Source organism: Stenella coeruleoalba (assembly GCF_951394435.1).
Source record: "Stenella coeruleoalba genome assembly, chromosome: 2".
In the NCBI taxonomy this organism is placed as follows: Eukaryota; Metazoa; Chordata; class Mammalia; order Artiodactyla; family Delphinidae; genus Stenella; species Stenella coeruleoalba.
The window spans coordinates 86,104,870-86,126,201 of record NC_137147.1 but is presented as its reverse complement, the minus strand read 5'-3'; the positions used below and the strand labels follow the sequence as shown (position 1 = coordinate 86,126,201).

Here is a 21,332-nt window from a genome sequence, read left to right as displayed (position 1 = left end):
GTGGCTCCTAAACTCTGTGTGTGTGAGACCAGTTTTTGACTGGTTGGATACTATGGATTTATGTCTGTTGAATCTAGACTGGTTGACTCATTGAACGAAGTCCTGACAGTTCTTCATCAGTCTTTATCCAGAGCCCTGAGGTGGTTTTTTCACTTAACTTCGTTATTCTGACTAGGCCTTCAGGGAGCCTCAGCGCTGTGGATTATTAGGGGCCAGACACTCTGAGGCTAGATCCAGGCAGTCTTAAGTACAGCTTATTGATAGGCTGGTTAGCCCCTGAAGTTTTACTTTGCTGACTGAAATTATACATATATTGAAAAAATTCTGTAAAAGGTATCACGTATTTACTTTGATAACACTTAAAACATATTCAGAATGTGGACAACTGCTTAATGAATATGAGGTTTCCTTTCCTTTTTTTTTTTTTAATTTATTTAATTTATGGTTTTTTTGGCTGCATTGGGTCTTCGTTGCTGCGCACGGGCTTTCTCTAGTTGTGGCAAGCGGGGGCTACACTTTGTTGTGGTATGTGGGCTTCTCATTGCAGTGGCTTCTCTTGTTGCAGAGCATGGGCTCTAGGCACACGGGCTTCAGTAATTGTGGCACGCGGACTCAGTAGTTGTGGCTCACGGGTTCTAGAGTGCAGGCTCAGTAGTTGTGGCACACAGATTTAGCTGCTCCGCGGCATGTGGGATCTTCCCCGGCCAGGGCTCGAACCCGTGTCCCCTGCATTGGCAGGCGGATTCTTAACCACTGTGCCACCAGGGAAGTCCCTGAGGTTTCCTTTTGAAGTGATGAAAATGTTTTCATTTTCATTTCAGTAGATAGAGGTGGTGGTTGCACATTGTAAATATTCACTTTAAAGTGGTTATTTTATGAGTTTGACTTTTAAAAAGGTATTTATAATTTTATTAGCAATGTCTTAACTATAAGCCTTTGTAAAATGACTTATTTTTTACAAGAAAAGTAAATACATTTTTCCTGTAGAGTGTGTATAATATACAGATACGTGAAAATAAGATCATCAATTATCCTGTCTCAAGTAACTGCTCATAACTTTTTTGTTTTGTTTTTCATAACTTTTTGATAATATATATTTATTAACTTAAAAAAATGAAAATTATATAAAAATGTATAGACCACAATAAAATATATATTCATATACTTTTTTAACTAAAAACCTTTCTATTTAATGCATAGCCTGAATGTTTTTCTATATTTTAAAATACTCATCTACAATTTTGTGTAATTACAAAGTATTCCATCATGTAGGTGTATCATAATTTTTAAATGAATCTCCTATCAGTGGATATTTAAGATATTTTATATTATTTCCTTTTCCAAATAATAATTTTAGTACTGAACAGCAAGCACTGTAGCTAAATCCCAGTGTATTTTCATCAAATAATTTCCTGGAACTGGAATTATTGGACTAAAGGGTATATAAAATTTCAAGGCTGTTGTCGTGTATTGCCAAATTGCCATTAGAAGTGTTGAACCAATTTAAAACCAATTTATTCAGTCATGCCTCAGAGTATATGAGCAGATTGAAATTTAAGACTATTTTTATAATCTAAAAGTGTAAACAGTAACACCAGACATTGAAATACCAGAAGTTATAGAATATACAGAATGTTTGGCAACCTATTTTGATTCCTCATTCCCTTAAAAATAGGAAATGAATGCCTTACCAGCTATGTCTAGAGCGTTACAGCATTTATGTTAGGCAAAATAACAAATTAAATTCTTACATAAAAACATATTTTAACTTTGGGTTATTTTCTTTTTTTTAAGGTATTATTTACATAAAATAAGAACGCCATTTTAAATGTATAGTTTGATCAGTTTTGGTAGTTGTATACAAATGTATAACCACCATCACCATCAAAGTACAGAACAGTTTCCTCACCCTAAAAAGTTTCTTCATAATCCTTTGCCCCCATCCACTCTTCTACCCTAGGCAAGCATTCATCTGCCTTCTGTCACTATAGTTTTATTTTTTCAAGAATTTCATATAGGTTTTCCCTGGTGGCACAGTGGATAAGAATCTGCCTGCCAATGCAGGGACACAGGTTCGATCCCTGGTCCAGGAAGATCCCACATGCTGCAGAGCAACTAAGCCCGTGTGCCACAGCTACTGAGCCTGCGCTTTAGAGCCCGCAAGCCACAACTACTGAAGCCCGCGTGCCTAGAGCCTGTGCTCCGCAACAAGAGAAGCCACTGAAATGAGAAGCCCACGCACCACAATGAAGAGTAGCCCCCACTCACTGCAACTAGAGAAAGCCTGTGTGTAGCAACGAAGACTCAACACAGCCAAAAATTTTTAAAAAAATTTCATATGATTGGAATCAAAAGTGTATGGTGTTTTGTGTTTGAGTTCTTTAGCCTAGCATATTTTTGAGATTCGTTCATATTCTGGCAAGTTTTAATATTTTAATCCTTTTTATTGTTGAGTAGTATTCTGTAATATAGATATCCACAATTTATTTATTCACCAATTGATGAACATTTGGGTTGCTTCTAGTTTTGGGCTATTATGAATAATACTGTTGTGAACATTTGCATACTACATCTTTGTGTGGACATATGATTTTATTTCTCTTGGGTTAATTACCTACAAGTACAATTTCTGAGTCATATGGTAATATTAATGTATGTTTAACTTTAGAAGATAGTACCAAACTGTTTTCCAAAGTGGCTCTAGCTTTTGCATTGCCACCAGCAGTGTATGACAGTTTCACATCCTCACCAACAGGATGTATTCTTACTACCTTCAGCCTTCCTTGTTGGTATGTAGTGGTATCTGTTGACTAATATTATTGTAAACTTTGAATTTTACATCTTTATGAATGCTAGCATATTTTGAAATAGTGGGATGTGAAATAAGGACAGGCATACCTCATTTTATTGCACTTTGCTTTATTGTGCTTTGCAGATAATTTATTTTTTACAAATAGAAGGTTTGTGGCAATTCATCATTGTCGGATGACATTTAGCATTTTTTTAGCAATGAAGTATTTTTTAATTAAGGTATGTACATCTTTTAAAGATATAATGCTATTGCACACTTAATAGACTATAATGTAAACATAACTTCTATGTACACTGGGAAACCTAAAAATTTGTGTGACTTGCTGTATTGTGGTGGTCTGGAACTGAACCTGCAGTATCTCTGAGTTATGCCTGTATATATTCCCACTTTGTGAGAACCGAAGTGGACTGTGTAGGCATATGTTCACGTGATTCCTGTATAATTGATAGGCATATGTTCACGTGATTCCTGTATAATTGAGGGCCCATCATACAGTGTATGACATGATTTTAGTAGTGGTATACAGTTAAATTTAAGTGTCTTCCTACCTAAGTTAATACCTTTAGGTTTTTGTTTGGATTGTGCTTATTCTAGATCAATGATTCACAAGAAGATCATTAAACAGTGACTTGTGTTGATGAACAGACTGGTGATCATGGCCCTAGAGTTTTAAAATTCTTGCGTAGTTGATTTAGAAATTTTAGAATTGAAGGATTAGATATAAAAGAAATACGATTATGACAAAATGATTATTTGTGTCTTTTTGTTCTTCCCTAGGACATTTTCATTCCATCTCCAAGTTTGGAAGAACGATCAAATGATGAGAAGAAGGATAGAGGTTTGCATAGTTCATCTTTGACTGTTGAGTATTCTAAAACTTCAGAGACTGAACCAAAGAATTCCTCTGAGGATCTTGGGCTTTCTTTGACAGGGGATTCTTGTAAGTTGATGCTTTCTACAAGTGAGTATAGTCAGTCCCCAAAGATAGAAAGCTTGAGTTCTCACAGGATTGATGAAGATGGAGAAAGCACACAGATTGAGGATACTGAACCCATGTCTCCAGTTCTCAATTCTAAACTTGTTCTTGCTGAAAATGATAGTATCCTGATTAATCCAGCACAAGATGGCCAAGTAGAACTGAATCAGAATGATGATAAAACAAAGAGGGTTAACACAGAAAGCAGAGACGACATTAGTATTTTAACTGATGGTTGCAAAGGCAGAGAAGAAACTGTGGCAGAAGACGTTTGTATTGATCTCACTTGCGATTCAGGTAGTCAGGCAGTTCCCTCTCCAGCTACTCGATCTGAGGCACTCTCTAGTGTGTTAGATCAGGAGGAAGCTATAGAACTTAAAGAACATCATCCAGAGGAGGGGTCTTCAGGGTCTGAGGTGGAAGAAATCCCTGAGACTCCTTGTGAAAGTCAAGGAGAGGAGCCCAAAGAAGAAAATATGGAGAGTGTTGCATTGCACCTTTCTCTGACTGAAACTCAGTCCCAGGGGCTGGGTCTTCCAAAGGAAGTCCCCAAACAAGAATGCCAGGAAGCTATGGAAGTTGAAACCAGTGTGATTAGTATTGATTCCCCCCAAAAGCTTCCAGTACTTGACCAAGAATTGGAACATAAGGATCAGGAAGCATGGGAAGAAGCTACTTCAGAGGACTCGAGTGTTGTCATTGTAGATGTGAAGGAACCATCTCCCAGAGTTGATGTTTCTTCTGAACCTTTAGAGGTAGTGGAAAAATGCTCAGATTCTCAGTTGTGGGAGGATGATGCTCCAGAAATAGAACCATGTGTTGAGAATAGAGCGGATACCCAAGAGGAAAAGAGTGCAGAATATGAAGGAGATCTGAAATCAGTGACTGCAGAAAAAGAACCTGTAGAGGCAGACTCTTCACAGCCTCCCTTGACTTTAGTGAGAACAGATGATGCTCCAGGACCTGGCCAGGAAATGCAGCAGACCCAACCAAAAGAGACAACAGTTAGCACATTAAGGGAAGACTCAAAAATGGCTAATACAAAGCAGCTGGACTCAGGTGTAGGGGCCCAGCCACTGGAGAAAGCCTCTGCCCATGCCTCACAAAGCTTCTGTGAAAGCTCTAGTGGTAAGTGTGATTACAAATTGTTCTGTGTTTCCAACCAAATTATAATTTGGAATGGAAGGTAGGAGAGAACCACATGCTTATTACATCAGGGCTGAAAATTAACTTGGATTTATGTTTATGAGCAACCAATAATAGTTGGGATATTTAAAATTTGGGGTTGTATTTTTCTTTTGTAGCTGTAATTATTTTTAGAATCAGAGATCAGTTGAGGTTTTTATCAGCTTTATAACTCAGGAGTAATCAACATGAATTTTCTAAGTATTTAGAAATTGTACCAATCTGGTATTTTCTACTTAGGTTCAAACCTTGTTCCATATTTTTATACTTTGAGAGTGGCTTTGTAGTACAGGGATCTTTTTTGATTACCTTACACAGTTAAATCATATTCAAAACTCTCTGGATTGTTTCTTTCTTATGGGCATTAAGTAAACTTTCTAAATTTGGTTCAACATATATACATCTTAAACCTTAAACTGGGGAAGGTGTTAGCTTGTGTTCTTTATAAAGTCAAGAATGAGAATATAGATTACTTTCTGAAATATTTCTAGAATGTCATGTATGACATTAGCTGAAAAGAATTCAAACTTTCTGAATGTCCAAAGTTAGTATAATTTAAAAACAAAACAGGAACTTCCCTGGTGGTGCAGTGGCTAAGAATCCACCTGCCAATGCAGGGGACACGGGTTCGAGCCCTGGTCCAGGAAGATCCCACATGCTGCAGAGCAACTAAGCCCGTGTGCCACAACTACTGAGTCTGCGCTCTAGAGCCTGTGAGCCACAACTACTGAAGCCCGTGTGCCTAGAGCCCATGCTCCGCAACAAGAGAAGCCATGGCAATGGGAAGGAAGCCCGCACACTGCAATAAAGGGTAGCCCTCATTTGCCACAACTAGAGAAAGCCCATGCACGGCAACAAAGACCCAGTGCAGCCATAAATCAATTGATAAGTAAACAAAGCAAACTCCAAAAACAAAAGAATAAAAACAAAATGCAGACTTAAGAAAGCAAGCTTCTAAGGATATGGAAATGAGAAACAGTATTTAGGTAACACCATCGCTATCAGTATGGGTGATCATACCTTTCGGAGTTCCTGGAACAGTCCCGTTTATACTTCTTGTTTAGGAGTGATTATTAGTAGTACTTTTTTTAATCTCAAAATTTCCCCTGTGCATTAGGCTTTATATTCATGAATATTTTTTTTCCTCTTCAGAATGAGAAATGTTAGAGCTGAAAAGGAGGTTAGCCGATATTGAGTTCAGTCTCTTCTTCCTAAAGTCATGTGGCTAGTTAATGATTGAAGTGGAACTAGAACTTAGGTCTCCTGATTCCCAAGTCTATGCTTTTTCCTACTATAAAACTGTATGATATAGTTTCTCTGATTCTGTTGAGTTATGGTAAAGAACTGTCTGAATGACCTAATATTCTATATTATTGAAGATTTTTATAATTTCATTACATCTAAATACTGTTGTCAATCTAAGTCATGTTTTACAGGAAGGTTGCTTTGGTTGCTATACAGAAAGAATCGTGGGTTGGGGAAAGGGGGAGACTTCAGGCAGACAAGGTAATTGATAGGTTGTTGTAATAGTCCAGGAATGAGGCATTGAAGACCAGATAAAGGTAGTGGCAGTGCTGCCTGTATAAGAGCCAATTTTCCATTAGGTTTTAGTGATGTGTTAGATCAGTGGTGCTAAGATAACTTTTCATAAATAGTCTTCTGTAATTAACGCTTGCATATTACATTTGCGTATTATGGTTTGTCACGTAGAAGGATGTACTTAGAGATTTTATACAGATTTTCAAAAGTCTGAATGGTCGATCATAATGTGAGGGATGGTTCCTGTCAAGAGAGCAGAATAGGTGGTTGTTCCAGGAATGAAAATTATATAAAATATATCTTTGGAACGTATGATGCTTTGTGAGGTGTTTTTTTTTTTTAATTTTAGTTTCTGTATATTTTTAAAGTTCTTTATTAACTTAAAGGACTTGCTTTTTAAGGAGTTGCCAAAGAATGAATGCTTACCTATCAACCCATTTCTTTTTGCTATAACTATGGTGGAATTCTTTGCCATTTAGATAATGACGTTGAGATTCTCCACTTCTGCTTTTCACAGTTTCTTTAGCAGCGCATGTGTACTTTTCATCCTTTATTTCTGAAGTCCATTCATTTTCTCTTTTCATCCCTTCAAGTTGCTAATTCATTTTCTTTCATGTAGATGTAAGAGATGTTTTTTGTTGTTGTTTTGTGATTTTGAAGAAAAAATATCAAGGTGTGCTTGATATTAAAGATAATGAAGGGTGGAAGTGGAATGGGAAGAGATGAAAGAAGAAAAATGTGGTATAATAAGAAGTATATTTGGTCTTCATCCAGTTCCTGGCACCGAGCTCCTAAAACCCTTGTAATTTCCTAAGTGATAGTAATAAGCTTAAGCCCTTTCTGTCACACCTGAGTAATGCTATTGAGGTGATTTAGGGTGGGATCTTCCCTACATAGCCTCAGGGATGGGGCTGTTCACCAGAAAGACAAAGTGATTGGAGGGTTGGAACTTCCGGCCCCACCCACCAACCTCCTCGATGGTGGGGGTGGGGATTAAAGCTCTATAAAAACTCTTGAACAACAAAATTTGATGTTTCCTGGTTGATAAATGAGCCAGGAGGGTATCTAATCCCAATTCTAAGGGAGACAGAAGTTCCTGCTATCAGAACCCTCTGGACCTCACCCTATGTACCTCTTCATATAGCTGTTGATCTGTGTCCTTTATAATAAACTGGTAAACGTAAGCAAATGTTTCTCTGAGTACTATAAGTAGCTCTAGCTAATTAATGGAACGCGAGGAAAGTGTCATGGGAACCTGCAGTGTAGAGCCAGTTGCTTAGAAGCACAGGTAACAGCCCGGACTCTCACTGATGTCTTAAGTGAGGGCAGTCTTGTGGGACTGCGCCTTTAACTTGTGGGATCTGATGCTACCTCTGGGTAGATAGTGTCAGAATTGAGTTAACTTCATAGGACACCCGCTAAGTGTGTGCTGGGAATTGGAGAATTGCTTGACGATGTTGGGAAGCACATTAGACAAACTGTTTTCACAAGGAATAGTGACTGGGTATGCCAGATTATAGTTATTTTGAGCCATTCCAGGAAAGTAAGTACAAATTTTCATCTGTCAGGTTTAAGAACAGCAATCTGGAGTAATTCTTTTATTCTCCCAAACTTAGTCGTTTTATTAAAAGAGATAATTAGAAAATCAGAAAATGTGATTTTGGCAATTTGCTAATTCTGATTAGAAATTGGAACTGAGACCTAGTTAAAAAGTAAAGTTTTGTTTCTTTACAAATGTTTAATTTAATAATGACTAACCAAAATGTGTACAATGGAGATGCTCATATATGTGAGATTTACCATTGCACAGAGATTTAGATATGAACACTACCGCTGTGGCCTAGAGTGAAATGCTGGTCAGTACTGCTGAACTGTGAAACCCAAATGATTTCTGTTAGAACCAGTGAGTATTTTGAAGTCCTTTAGCCCAGTGGTCCCCAGCCTTTTTGGCACTAGGGACCGGTTTTTTGGAAGACAGTTTTTCCACAGATGGGGTGGGGGGTGGGGCAGAAGGCGGGGGTGGGGGGGTGGATAGTTGAAGCGGTAACGCAGGCGATGGGGAGCGGGCAGCGGCAGATGAAGCCTCGCTTGCCGCTGCTCACCTCCTGCTGTGCGGCCCGGTTCCTAGCAGGCCCAGTGGTTGGGGACCCCTGCTTTAGCCCATGAAATCCTTTGTCACCTCTTTGAGTAGATTGTAAATTTTAAGTATTAACATCAGATTTTAACATAGAGAATCCTACAGATTGCTAAAGCTTATAAATTAACTCCTTGGGTTAGCATTACACAAAATTAAAACGTCTAGATTTGAAACTATCCAACTTTGTATCACTGAGTATCCCCATATGTACTTACTGTCTTGAGGCTCAGATGTTTCTCTGTTCCTTTTGACCCCATGTTCCTCAGGCCTCCAAACTTTTGGGCTTCCTCTGTTTGCCTGGCCCCTGGTTGTCTGCTTTGTGTCAGTCCTGTTGATGGTTGTACAGAGAGCAGAGAAAATAGTAGGAAATTGGTTGAGAGGCCTGGTGAGGGGGGTTGGGAATGAGGCAGAATTTGGGAGCAAAGGAAAAGAATAATTGAGATATTTCTTGCAGTTCTCCTCACCTTTGCTTTTTTTATACTTCTGTTTTGGTTTCCTTTTTGTTTATCATTGTTTTGTTTTGTTTTTTGTTTTCTCCAGAAACTCCATTTCATTTTACTTTACCTAAAGAAGGTGATGTTATTCCACCATTGACTGGTGCAACTCCACCTCTTATTGGGCATCTAAAATTGGAGCCCAAGAGACACAGTACTCCTATTGGTGAGTGATTAAAATGTAATGATGTTTAAAGCAGAATTTCTGAGATATCATTCTTTATGCCAGTGATTCTTTTATATCTCAGGAGTTGGGCCTGCCTGATAAGATTGATTTTTGTCTTAGGAAGAATAAGGTTGTGGTGTCTGATTCCATGAGTTTACTCCCAGGAGATGTTGAGCAGTGATGAGAGGAAGGAAAGAAAGGATGGAAGGAAGGAAGGAAGAATATTTATAAAGATTTTATTCTATTACTTGCAAGGCCATAGACTCTGAGTGCTAAGCAATGATATAGAGCTGTTTTATGAGGAAGAGGTAGCAGGTAGGGTAGAAGTACTGTTTATTCAGGACCTTGGCTAATCAGTCTGCTGCTTGACAGGGGAAGAAAATTTAGATCCTCCTTCCCTGAAGCAGCTGGTAGTCTTCTACATTAACCTATTTGTTTTCTCTAGTCAGTGCTGGGAGGTAACAATCATGCCGTCTGGAGTCTCCTGCTACCTATGCTTGATGCTGGCAGATGTGGGTTGGCTGAGGGCTCATGCAGCATCCTTTGTCCAGATGCAGAAGTGGAACTGAATCCTGTTGCTCTTCTTAAGACCAGGTGTCAATACTAGTGCGTAGTTGTTGATACTTGTGACAGGATCTATCTTAGGAATCCTCTTCAATCCTGCAGAGCTTTGGAGCCAAACAGGCAAATTGATGACCTTGAATTGTTATTTTTCATATTTGTATTTTAGTGTTCTTTCTTCCTTCCTTCCCCCTGCCTCCCTTCTTTCAGGTATTAGCAACTATCCCGAAAGCACCATAGCAACCAGTGATGTCATGTCTGAAAGCATGGTGGAGACCAACGACCCCATGCTTGGGAATGAAAAAGGAGATTCTGGGGCTGCCCCAGAAACGGGTGATCAATTGTGTCTGAGAATGAAATTGGTCAGTCCTGAGACTGAGGCGAGTGAAGAGTCTTTGCAGTTTAGTCTGGAAAGTAAGTTTTATTTTGTGTTAATCTTGGGTAACTAGTAGCTCCACATCTTCTGGAAGTATTAATTATCTTTCTTCTAGTTTTAATGATGATACTTTTATAATTATAAATGTATTTGTAAAGTCTTATTCTCATGAATTTAATTCTTTGTTTTAGGCTAGTCACTGTTAATGTTACTGCAGATGTTCTGTTTTGTAACCTCCGTGGTACTGCTTGTATCTCTGTATTAAACTTGTGTCTATATAAACTAATTGGTTTTCATAATCAGAAGGAGTTCAGAAGTGGGTAGAAAATTTAGGATTGTGGATTCACATTGTAGGTTTATGTTAGCTATTTCCCACATTAATTGCAAGTTGTTTGGTATGGCTAGAATACAGAGAAGGTATGAGGGAATGGCTGCAAAGTCGGGACTAGATTCTGAAAGGCCTTTTACATCATGCTGAACAGCTGAAGAATTTTAGGCAAGGGAGTAATACTATCAGATTTGCTTTTTTTAAAGGATCAGCTGAATGTTTGAAAAATTTGTGCCTTTGTTCATCATTCCTTTCCTTGCCCATTTTCTATTCTGCCTGGCAAATGCGGTCTTTAACCAGGAAGTGGGGTCATTAGTAGTGGGGATGGAGGTGAGGGGATGAATTTGAGAGATGAATAGTAGAATAGAGAGGACCTTGGGACCAATTAAATATGGAAGCAAGAGAGAGGAAAAAATATAGAATGACTTTATATCTACATTTTGTTTTCATGATAGCACTCTGAAGTAGATATCCTTATTTCCATTTTATTGGTGAGAAAACTGAGACTAAGAGAGGTTTTAAACCTGAGGTTACAGTAATTGGTAAGAGGTGGAGCTGGAGTGTGAATCAGATCCATCTGACTCTAAAGCTTATAATTCTTCCATTAGGTAGTTTGTAAAAGTGGTTTAATGGCGTTAGAAGAGGAAGAAGTTTTATAAAGGAGATTGTAAAGGAATATTCCAAGAAGAGGACTAGGAGAGTATAACGCCATGGAAGCCTAAGGGAAGGAGAGTTAAAAGAAGACAACAATGTTATATGCAGAAGTGAGGGTCTAGTAAGATATATCTGAAAATGTACACTGGACTTGCAATTAGGATCCGTTTGGTGACTCTAGCAAGAACTACTACAGTATAGTGGTTTGGGTAGGAGCTATACTGAAGGTAATTGAGGAGTGAAGGGGAGGAGAAGAGGCAGCAAATGTATTCTACTTTTGAGAAGTTTATGTGAGAAAGGAAGAAAAAATATGGCAAGTTAGAAATACAGGACTGAAGGAGGTTTTGTTTTGTTTTTTTTTCATTTTTAGACTGAGGGATACCTGAGCAGGTTTATAGATTGAAAGGAAATCTCCAAAAGAGAGATGCGTTAAAAATGAGACCCCTGAGAGAGAGATGGAAGGGGAGCTTTTAAAGACCACAGATAGAGTGAATGGACTTGAATAAGGATTTCTCATTCTCTGAGACCAAAGAAAAGAAATTTTAGCTAATATATTTTGAGTTCTTACTATATGCCAGGCATATATTCCATACATGTACAGCTCATTAAATCTCATAACAAACCTGTAAAGTAGATCCTATTGTTATTCTCATTTTACAGCTAAGGAAACTGAGGCACAGACAGGTTGGGCATGTTCTCTAGAGTCACACAGCTAGTAAATAAAGTAGCCTGAATCAAAGTAGTTCCAAGAACCAGAAGTCTGGTTCTGAATTATAGTGCTATTCTGTTTCTCAGTGCTTATTGATTTGAAAATTAGAACCTCAGTAGAAATAAAGTATTTCATGTTTCCATCCTTACTGTCATCTTCTCTGAAATCAAGTAGGACTTATCAAGAGAGAGTACATGGTAGCTTTGAATCTTTAGATTTGAAATTACAATTGGGAAGACCTTAAATGGAGCTAAATGTTAAAGATGACCATATTAGTAAATTTTCCTACCTTTCCTGATAATCGGGCACCATACTCACAGTTTTCCTCATTTTATCCTCACAACAAACCTATGAGGGTTGGTCTTGCAGCTTGTGGGATCTTAGTTCCCAGACCAGGGATTGAACCCCAGGCCCACAGCAGTGAAAGTGCAGTGCAGAGTCTTAACCACCTGGACTGCCAGGGAATTCCCGTGTTGGTCCCTTTTTATCCCTATTTTATGGATGAGGAAACTGACTCAGAAGATGAAGTTTACCCCCAGGTTGGACTGCTAAGTGCTAGAGCCAGGGCCTGAACCAGGTTTCTGTATCAGAGCCAGTGCTCTAACCACCAAACTTCAGCTGCCTCCTTGATGGACTATTCAGATTATATTGGGTTATGACTTATTTTAGAAATGTTTAAAAATATTTGTTATTTTCTCTAAGACTGGAATGAATTGTAAATGAACAAATTTTAATCCCTAGGCATTAGTAGCATTGCTTTGAGGCTATGGGATTCTCTTCAGTATGACCTTTAATTTTTGCTACGGATTCTTTCTTGAAAATGTGTTTTATTTTTCAAATATCTATCCCAAAAGCACTTTGGGAAGAACTTGAGTACCTTCTATGTATGGGTTCTTTTAAAACTGTACACTGTTTAAAATTTGTGCATGAACCTGAGACATTTTCCTACATAATCGATTTTATTAAAGTTTTTCCTTTTTAAAAAAATTTTATTGAAGTTGATTTACAATGTTGTGTTAGTTTCAGATTAATAAACGTTTTTAGAAGTTTTTTTTAATTTGTTTTAAAATTTTTAAACTAAAATTTTTTTGTTTATTAATTTTGCGTTTTTTTACTACATAATTTTTTTACTTGTATGAGAAGAGATGGATTGAGATTCAGAAGTTTCATTTTCATTTTTAAATGTTACTACTTAGTAATTCATTATATTGTATTTCTGGAGAAACTGAATAGTCTTCTGTAGGAAGTTTGAAAGAAAATTGGTAGAAGTCAGAAAGACATACATGGTGGCGCAGTGGTTGAGAGTCCGCCTGCCAATGCAGGGGACACGGGTTCGTGCCCCGGTCCGGGAGGATCCCACGTGCCGCAGAGCGGCTGGGCCCGTGAGCCATGGCCGCTGAGCCTGCGCGTCCGGAGCCTGTGCTCCGCAACGGGAGAGACCACAGCAGTGAGAGGCCCGCGTACCGCAAAAAAAAAAAAATGATAAGTCTTTTCATGTTCACTTATTATTCTTACTCATTTCCTTTTTATTATTTGTTGCAAAATACTAGTAAAGCAGGTTTTTATTTTTCATTTTTATTATTAATTTTTTATGTCTTAGTGAAAGGAGGCCTTCAGAAGCTTCTGAAATCCAAGCATTATTTTAGAGTATCATTGGGTTTGAGCAGGTTTTTAAGAGAAGGTTTTAAGGTGTGATACTGAGTTCTGTTTCTCTTTCCTTTCTTTACTTGCTTTTGTTTTTATTCAGAGCCAGCAACTGGTGAAAGAAAAAATGGATCTACTGCTGTTGCTGAGGCTGTTACCAGGTAACCAGAGCTGGTTGCTATTTAGAGGAGTTTAATATACAAAGCCACTGGTAATGAGGGGAAGATAATTTATCAAGAGAGGAAAAAAACTTAAAATGAAACTTCAGCATAAAGGGTTTAGCAGTGTGTTGAATGTAACCCTAGGCTTTCTTATTAATACTTTAATAAAGCTTTTGCTATACTTAGAATAAGATATTTAATGGTGTTTCCCTTTCTCCCTTTTGTTCATGTGGGAGTGCCATTTCTTCTTTTTCTGTGGGTGAGATTGAGATTGTTTTTGCTATTGGTGAGGAAACAGGGTTAACGAGATAGCCATAGACCTTTTTCCTTTTACGGTCCAGCGCCACTGCCTGACCCCCCCCCCATAGCCTCAGGCCATTTTCTCTTCTGCCTGCCAAATTAGCTACAGCCTTGAAGTGTTATTTTTGCTTTGTCATGAATGCTGTAATGCTTTGAGGATGAGTATGACCCCATCCTGAGGCTCTGGTGGTAAGCTTTGCCATCTGGTGGCCGTGAGAATAGAATTGTTTCATTGGTTTCTGGCGTGAGTCATCCAGTATGAAAATACTACCAGCGGTTGTTGAAATATAAGTGAGGATTCTTAAATCAGGCTAGACAGGTACTGTACGTAAGTAAAGTGCAGGCTAGGTGCAAGAGCATGAAATGTTGACGATGATGGCCAGCTGAACGTGTGTCCCATTTAAAAGGGGGGGTTAGCCCTTGCTCATTTCCAGCCGGTCATTACCATGCACACCTACTGCTGCCAAATCTTTAAATTTGTAAAGAGAAATCAGGATTTTTAAAAATAAAATTTTCTGCTTGTCTGTAGACTAAATTTGATCCTTAGTTGGAAGTTTCTGACCCATCTGAATCCTTTGATTTGTACCAAGCTGTGTCTGGAGAGATTGGTTGTTTTCTGAGTTTTTGCATATTTAATCTGAAAGATAAGTACCTTTGAATCCTTATTCAGTTGAAGACTCTTTAATGATATGTTGAAGAAATCTCTTTGGTTTTAACAGAATTGTGTACCCGACACAACTTGTTATTAGTCTGTACATGTGCTTGCTAAGAGAGAACAGAATATGCTGCTGAAGATTCCTGGATCCTTTGGATGGACTGTAGCGATGGAAAAATAGGGGAAAAACTTGAGGCAGAGGGTTGGATTGGTGGATCATGGAATGAGATTCACTGGTATTGTTGTGAAGCAAATTTTGTATATGAGAATCTAGATTTTAAGAATCTTTGACTATTTACTTTACCATTGGGTTCACCATAAGAAATCATTTAAAGTAAGCTCTGTAGCACGTAGCACAGTTTAAATGATCACTGCTTCCTCTGCATTTAGGTGAAGCAGTACCGCTGTTTTTAAGTGTTGTCTGTAACTGGGCACTGTTCAGATTACTTGCTGCCATCTTATTTCTCTCTCACACATTTCATTATTGAAGGTTTCAAGTATATACAAAAGTAAAGAGAATAGTATAATGAACTACCATATATTCATCACCCAGTGTCAAAAATTACCAACTTATGACTAGTCTTGATTCATTTATAAATACTTCCAGCACTCTCCTCTCCACTGGATTATTTTTAAGCTAATTCTAGCATTATATCATTTTATCTGTAAATATTTCAATGCTGTCTCTAAAAGATAAGAATTCTTTACTTTGAACTTAACCACAGTACTACTGTCATGCTTTTAAATCTGACATTGATTCCTTAATGTCATCAAATATTTGGTATTCAGATTTTTCAGATTCAGAGAAAGGATTTTATTCTCTCTGTGCCTAAAAGGATAATTTCCAGAGGTACTTTTCCTTTCAGAACTAACACAGTATATTGCTTTAATTTGTTTCTTAGTCCCCAGAAGACCATGTCTGCGTTTAGCTGTGTCTGTGAAGCCCCGCAAGAGGATGAGGCTCGAAGTCAGGATTCCCCCTCTGTACCCATCAGGCAAGCATTATTTTCATAGCATCTTTTGGGCTACATTGATTCACAAAATGGTAGCAAAATCTGGAATATACTGCTACTGTTTTGTGAACTTGAGCTTACTCTTTTATCTGAGGGACTGTGACATATTCTAGGTGGATTTATAAATAAGCTGTCAGAAATTTTATTAAATATTTTATAGATACAGATTTTTGTCTTTATCTACCAGTTCTAGCAATTTAAAATGATTCAGTCTTCATAAACTTATGAAAATATATCATTCTGTATTTCTAAGATTATTTCCTTTTACTTAGTTTGAAAATGTTTACTTTTTTAATTAACTTTATTTATTTATTTATGGCTGCGTCAGGTCTTCTTCGTTGCTGTGCGCGGGCTTTCTCTAGTTGCGGTGAGCGGGGGCTGCTCTTCATTGCTGTGCACACACTTCTCACTGCGGTAGCTTCTCTTGTTGCGGAGCACTGGGCTCTATGCGCGTGGGCTTCAGTAGTTGTGGCTCGTGGACTGTAGAGCACAGGCTCAGTAGCTGTGGTGCACAGGCTTAGTTGCTCTGTGGCATGTAGGATCTTCCCAGACCAGGGCTCGAACCTGTGTCCCCTGCATTGGCAGGCAGATTCTTAACCACTGCGCCACCAGGGAAGTGCCGAAAATGTTTACTTTTAACAGACTTTTTATTTCTCTTTAATTTCCCATATGGCAAAACTGAGGTAGATGTTCAACATCTCAAATTTAAAGTTTGCCAGACTCGATGGAATTAAAAAATTCCCATAATTTCTTTACTCCTTCATCTCTTAGAACAGCTCTGAAGTGGGAAAAACTTTTTTGAATTACAAAGTATTTCTTCTCTATTAGAAAAGTATCTTGTTTGGAATATGTGGTTCTTATATTTAGTATAGGGAAATAAGTAATGGCAATGGAATAAGTTTGTATTATCATTATGAAGTGGAATCTTTTATCTCTAGAAATCAATGATTTTGTAATTAGGGAATATAATAATGTTTTGTCAACAGGTATATTCCTAATAGTGTTATTTGCAACATAATTTATTTTTTTCTTTTTTTGTTGGCTGCACCGTGGCTTGCGGGGTCTTAGTTCCCCAACTAGGGATTGAACCCACGCCCTCGGTAATGAGAGTGCAGAGTCCTAACTACGGGGCTGCCAGGGAATTCCCTGCAACATAATTTCTGTGTTCCTTACTGATAGAAATATTTAAGAGAAACATGTCAGTGCTTTTATTGGACATTCTGATGATTAAATGTGAACTTGTTGGTATTTTTGGGAATCAGATAGCCCAGATGATATCCTCTGTTGTATCAGGAGGCTTGTTAGGCGAAATGCCACCTTGTTTTATTCCAAAAATGGTATGGTGTTGACCTAGCAATTAGGAAATTAATCGATCGCATCGTATTGCCTTCCTATTTTAAAATAGAGACTTTTTTTTTAAACATACTTATTGAAGTATAATTGCTTTACAATGGTGTGTTAGTTTCTGCTTTATAACAAAGTGAATCAGTTATACATATGTCCCCGTATCTCTTCCCTCTTGCATCTCCCTCCCTCCCACCCTCCCTATCCCACCCCTCTAGGTGGTCACAAAGCACCGAGGTGATCTCCCTGTGCTATGCAGCTGCTTCCCACTAGAGACTGTTTTAAAATAGAGAGACTAGGATGCTGGTGATTTTTGTTCAACCTTGGTAGAACAAGGGCCTGAGAATCCAGCTGTTTTTTGTTGCTGTTGGTTTTTTTTTAATTTATTTATTTTTTATTTTTGTTTGCATTGGGTCTTCGTTGGGGTGCACGGGCTTCTCATTGCAGTGGCTTCTCTAGTTGCAGAGCACGGGCTCTAGGCACATGGGCTTCAGTATTTGTGACTTGCGGGCTCTAGAACACTGGCTCAGTAGTTGTGGTGCACGGGCCTAGTTGCTCTGCAGCATGTGGGATCTTCCTGGATCAGGGATTGAACCCGTGTCCCCTGCATTGGTAGGCAGATTTTTAACCACTGTGCCACCAGGGAAGCACTCCAGCTGGTTTTGATTCCAGTTCCTCCGCAGACAGACCTACACTCAAAACAGAATGGTTAGAAGTTTATTAAATATGGAGGTTTTTTCTTCCATGTTTCACTTTGGATTAATTTTACCCAGGCTTTCCCTGCTAAAATTTGCTTTCTTTGCATCAGTTTCTAAATCTGACAGAGTAGAATTGTGTAGCTGGAACTAATGAAGAAAGAGAAGTGTGGTCCTTCTTACAATTATTGAATTTCTTCTGTCTCTTTTCTGGTACTGAAGTTTCCTTCTTTATTGTTTCTTGGGAGATTAATATACCACATCTTTATGATAGATGTTTCTTGGAGGGAAGTGACTGTGATTTGAACATCATTTAGTTATTTGACTGATGCTAACCCAAGAAAGATAGATACCAAAATTCTGGTATTTGACAGGAATCTGCTGAATATTGCTGATGTTGCAATGATATACCTTTAGTCTTTAGAGAGAGAGGAGTTCCAATTAACAGTTTGGGAGAAAAAAGCAGCCTAATATTTGTCAATAAGAATTAAAAAGTCAAAAATAAAACAAAGAAAAAAATAAAGTTTTGTTTTAGAAGTAAAACTCTATTCGGAAGTTCTACACTAAATAAATAGCTTCTGAGGTAAAATGTCTAGGCTTATTTAAAGTGCGGGGAACAATGGTAATTGAATTCTTGAAATGGTTAATCAAGTCTTGTCCCTTCTAGCTTTTGGCTCACTTTCATTATTGCTCAGCTGTTGATATGTTAGATGTGTTAAAGATTCAAACATGGGTATTCAGTTCATACTTTGTCTTATGCAACTAATATCAATGAGCATCTGCTGTGTATCTAGCACTGTGCTAAGTAATTTATATATATGATCACTTATAAACCAGATAGGTGTTATTCGTCTGTCTTCTGGTGATCTTATTCTTACCTATTCTTCACTGGACCATATATCCCCATTCAGTTGAGGTTCCTGACAGAGAAGACACAGGCTCTAACAACCAAATGCATACCAGGCTCTCTTTGGCTAGAACTCTTTTCTAAATCCCACTTTGATCTCCTGTTTTGGTAAACTGAGCTGCACAAGATAGAAACCTCAGAGACTTCTCCTTTTGTCTTTCTTCTCCAAGATCCAGAGCAGAGCAAGCCCCAAAGAGTTCTTCATGCTTCTTTTTTCTGTCTACCCAGGTCAGTTCAGCTTCTAAGGGTGAGAGCTCCTCCCAAGTTGGAGACAGCTTTTTCTGTCTAGATGGCTCCATCTTTCTCTGGCCAAACACAACAGCATGTGACATAGTTTCTAGACCCTTTATCATCCTGGATGTTATCTTCTGGGTATATCTCAGTTTATGCTTTGTAAAATATGATGACCTGAAACATTCCAGATGTTTTTCCATGGTCAGTTCAGAATGGGTTCTTTTTATCTTATTTTGGTTATTATATATTTAACACAACCTAAAAATGCATTAGTATGTTGTTTTTTATAGTACAGTGATGCATTCAACTTATGGTTTACTAAAAAGTTAGAAGTTACGGGCATTTTCTATATGATGAACACAGTTATACAATTAGTTAATCTGAAAGTAGATTTTTGCAGTTAATTGAGAGAACATTCTTTTGTTGAAAGTAAATTTATTAAGCACTTTATTTATTTTTTTAAATTTATTTTTATTTTTTGGCTGTACGCGGGCCTCTCACTATTGTGGCCTCTCCAGTTGCGGAGCACAGGCTCCAGACACGCAGGCACAGCGGCCATGGCTCACGGGCCCAGCCGCTCCACGGCATGTGGGATCTTACCATACCGGGGCACGAATCCGTGTCCCATGCATCGGCAGGCGGACTCTCAACCACTGCGCCACCAGGGAAGCCCTAAGCACTTTATATTAAACCCCGTGTTAAGTGTTTTAAGTGTGGAGATGAATAAGATGTGAATGTCAAGTTTCTGTGTAACCTGCTCACTTGGAGTTAATCTGGGCCTATTTATTCTGGTGTATTGTTGAGAGCATTTAAGAAAGCTCCTAGGCATCTCAGGGCTTCATGGTATCTGGTTTGTAGGAGACATGCATCAAATGCTTGTGGGATATATGAATAAATCACTGATAGCCAAATGGGAAGACTAATGAAAAGAAATACCCTGAACTGTGAGGAACCAAGTCATTCTGAAATGGTTAGTTGTAGATAATGTCAATATAGCTAGCAAAGACAGAATCTCACCTACAACTCTTTCCTTTATAGATTGGGTTTCTTTTCCTAAAATTATTAGTCAAGGGGTGTAATGAACAGTATCTAGAATGCTAGGAGTCATTTAAGGAATATTAGAACCATTAATAAAGCCAAATGAGACATCTTGACCTAATTGATCTGTTTTGAAGTAGGTCCCTAAGTTGCCTTCAGTGTTTATGACTTCAATAATGGTTTTGCATCCTTTGTTTACCTTATTTTCCTGTGTCAGTTTTCAGAGTTCATAGCTAATGGAGAGAAGAAATTTTATGGCTATTTTACCATCATGGTGGAATAGTCCTGTGCACCGTTCTTTTTTCACAGGAGTGAAATTATGATGAGAAATCTTGTAAGGTCATATACTCGGTCACCTCATTTTCACCCTTCCCCACTTATCTCAGAGTGTCAAATTATGGTTCCCCCTTGACACACACACACACTCACACACACTCACACTCACACTCACGTATACACTTGCTTACTTGATATGGTTTCCTTTTTTTGACATGGTTTCTTTATGTGCTTGATTTTCAGGGGGAACTTGCTGCATTTTCCAAGTACTCAAGATGAAGAGGAGAAGGGAAAATTAGAAGGTGACCAAAGGACCAGCCAGAGTCAACAGCCTATGAAGCCCAGTAGTCCTATCAAAGACCCTGCTTCTCCTACCTCCCTGGAGATGGCCGCACAGGAACCATCCAGTCCTCAAGGGGAAGCAATGGAGACAGATATGCCAGAAGGCCAGAAAGAAGGACAGAATACCAGTCAGGAAAAATCTAGTGAAGCCTTGATTGAAAGGCCCAGCCAAAATAACGTAGGAATCCAGACCATAGAGCATTCCCTCTGGGTCCCCGAAACTGTTTCAGCAGCAACTCAGACTGTAAAGAATGTGTGTGAACAAGGGACCAGTACAGTGGACCAGAACTCTGGAAAACAAGATGCCACAGTTCAGACTGAGAGGGGGAGTGGTGAGAAACCAGTCAGTGCTCCTGGGGATGATACAGAGTCACTCCATAGCCAGGTGAGAGAACATACAGGGTACCTCAGGGGCCCTGTTTTCAACTTTCTGGATTCCCAGAGAATTTAAGTTGTGGTACTTGTACTTAATGATAATTCTTAACAGTTTTATACAGACCAGTGTTTAAAGGATAAAAACAATTCATCCAGGATTGGGATAGGGTAGTGAAAATTATGGGTAGCTATAGCCAATAAGATAATCTTTCAGGGAAATGGAATAGTACTAGAGTTTGTCAAGTAGGTCTTTACTGGAAGAGAAAGCCAGGAATATAGTCTGGGTCCTGTAATACTTTTCTACATTCAATCTTTCCTTCTGCCATCATTTCTCATCCTCCTTCATAACTGTAAGAGCTAATTGCTTGTCCCCCAAGTCTATTTAACCAATGTTCCCAGGAACTGAGAGAG

General features: G+C 38.5%; 1 protein-coding gene across 6 annotated transcripts in view; it reads left to right on the top strand.

Annotated features, from left to right (window-relative positions):
• The window catches only part of TP53BP1 (tumor protein p53 binding protein 1), a 68,747-nt gene that overhangs the window by 21,278 nt on the left and 26,137 nt on the right, over positions 1-21,332 (top strand). For 5 of the 6 annotated variants that reach the window (XM_079911943.1, XM_079911940.1, XM_079911939.1 and 2 more), the window contains exons 12-17: positions 3,590-4,916; positions 9,190-9,309; positions 10,081-10,284; positions 13,685-13,742; positions 15,600-15,692; positions 20,448-20,931. In XM_079911943.1, the coding sequence (XP_079768069.1) occupies positions 3,590-4,916; positions 9,190-9,309; positions 10,081-10,284; positions 13,685-13,742; positions 15,600-15,692; positions 20,448-20,931 (2,286 nt within the window). The other variant, XM_079911942.1, reaches the window with a different exon arrangement.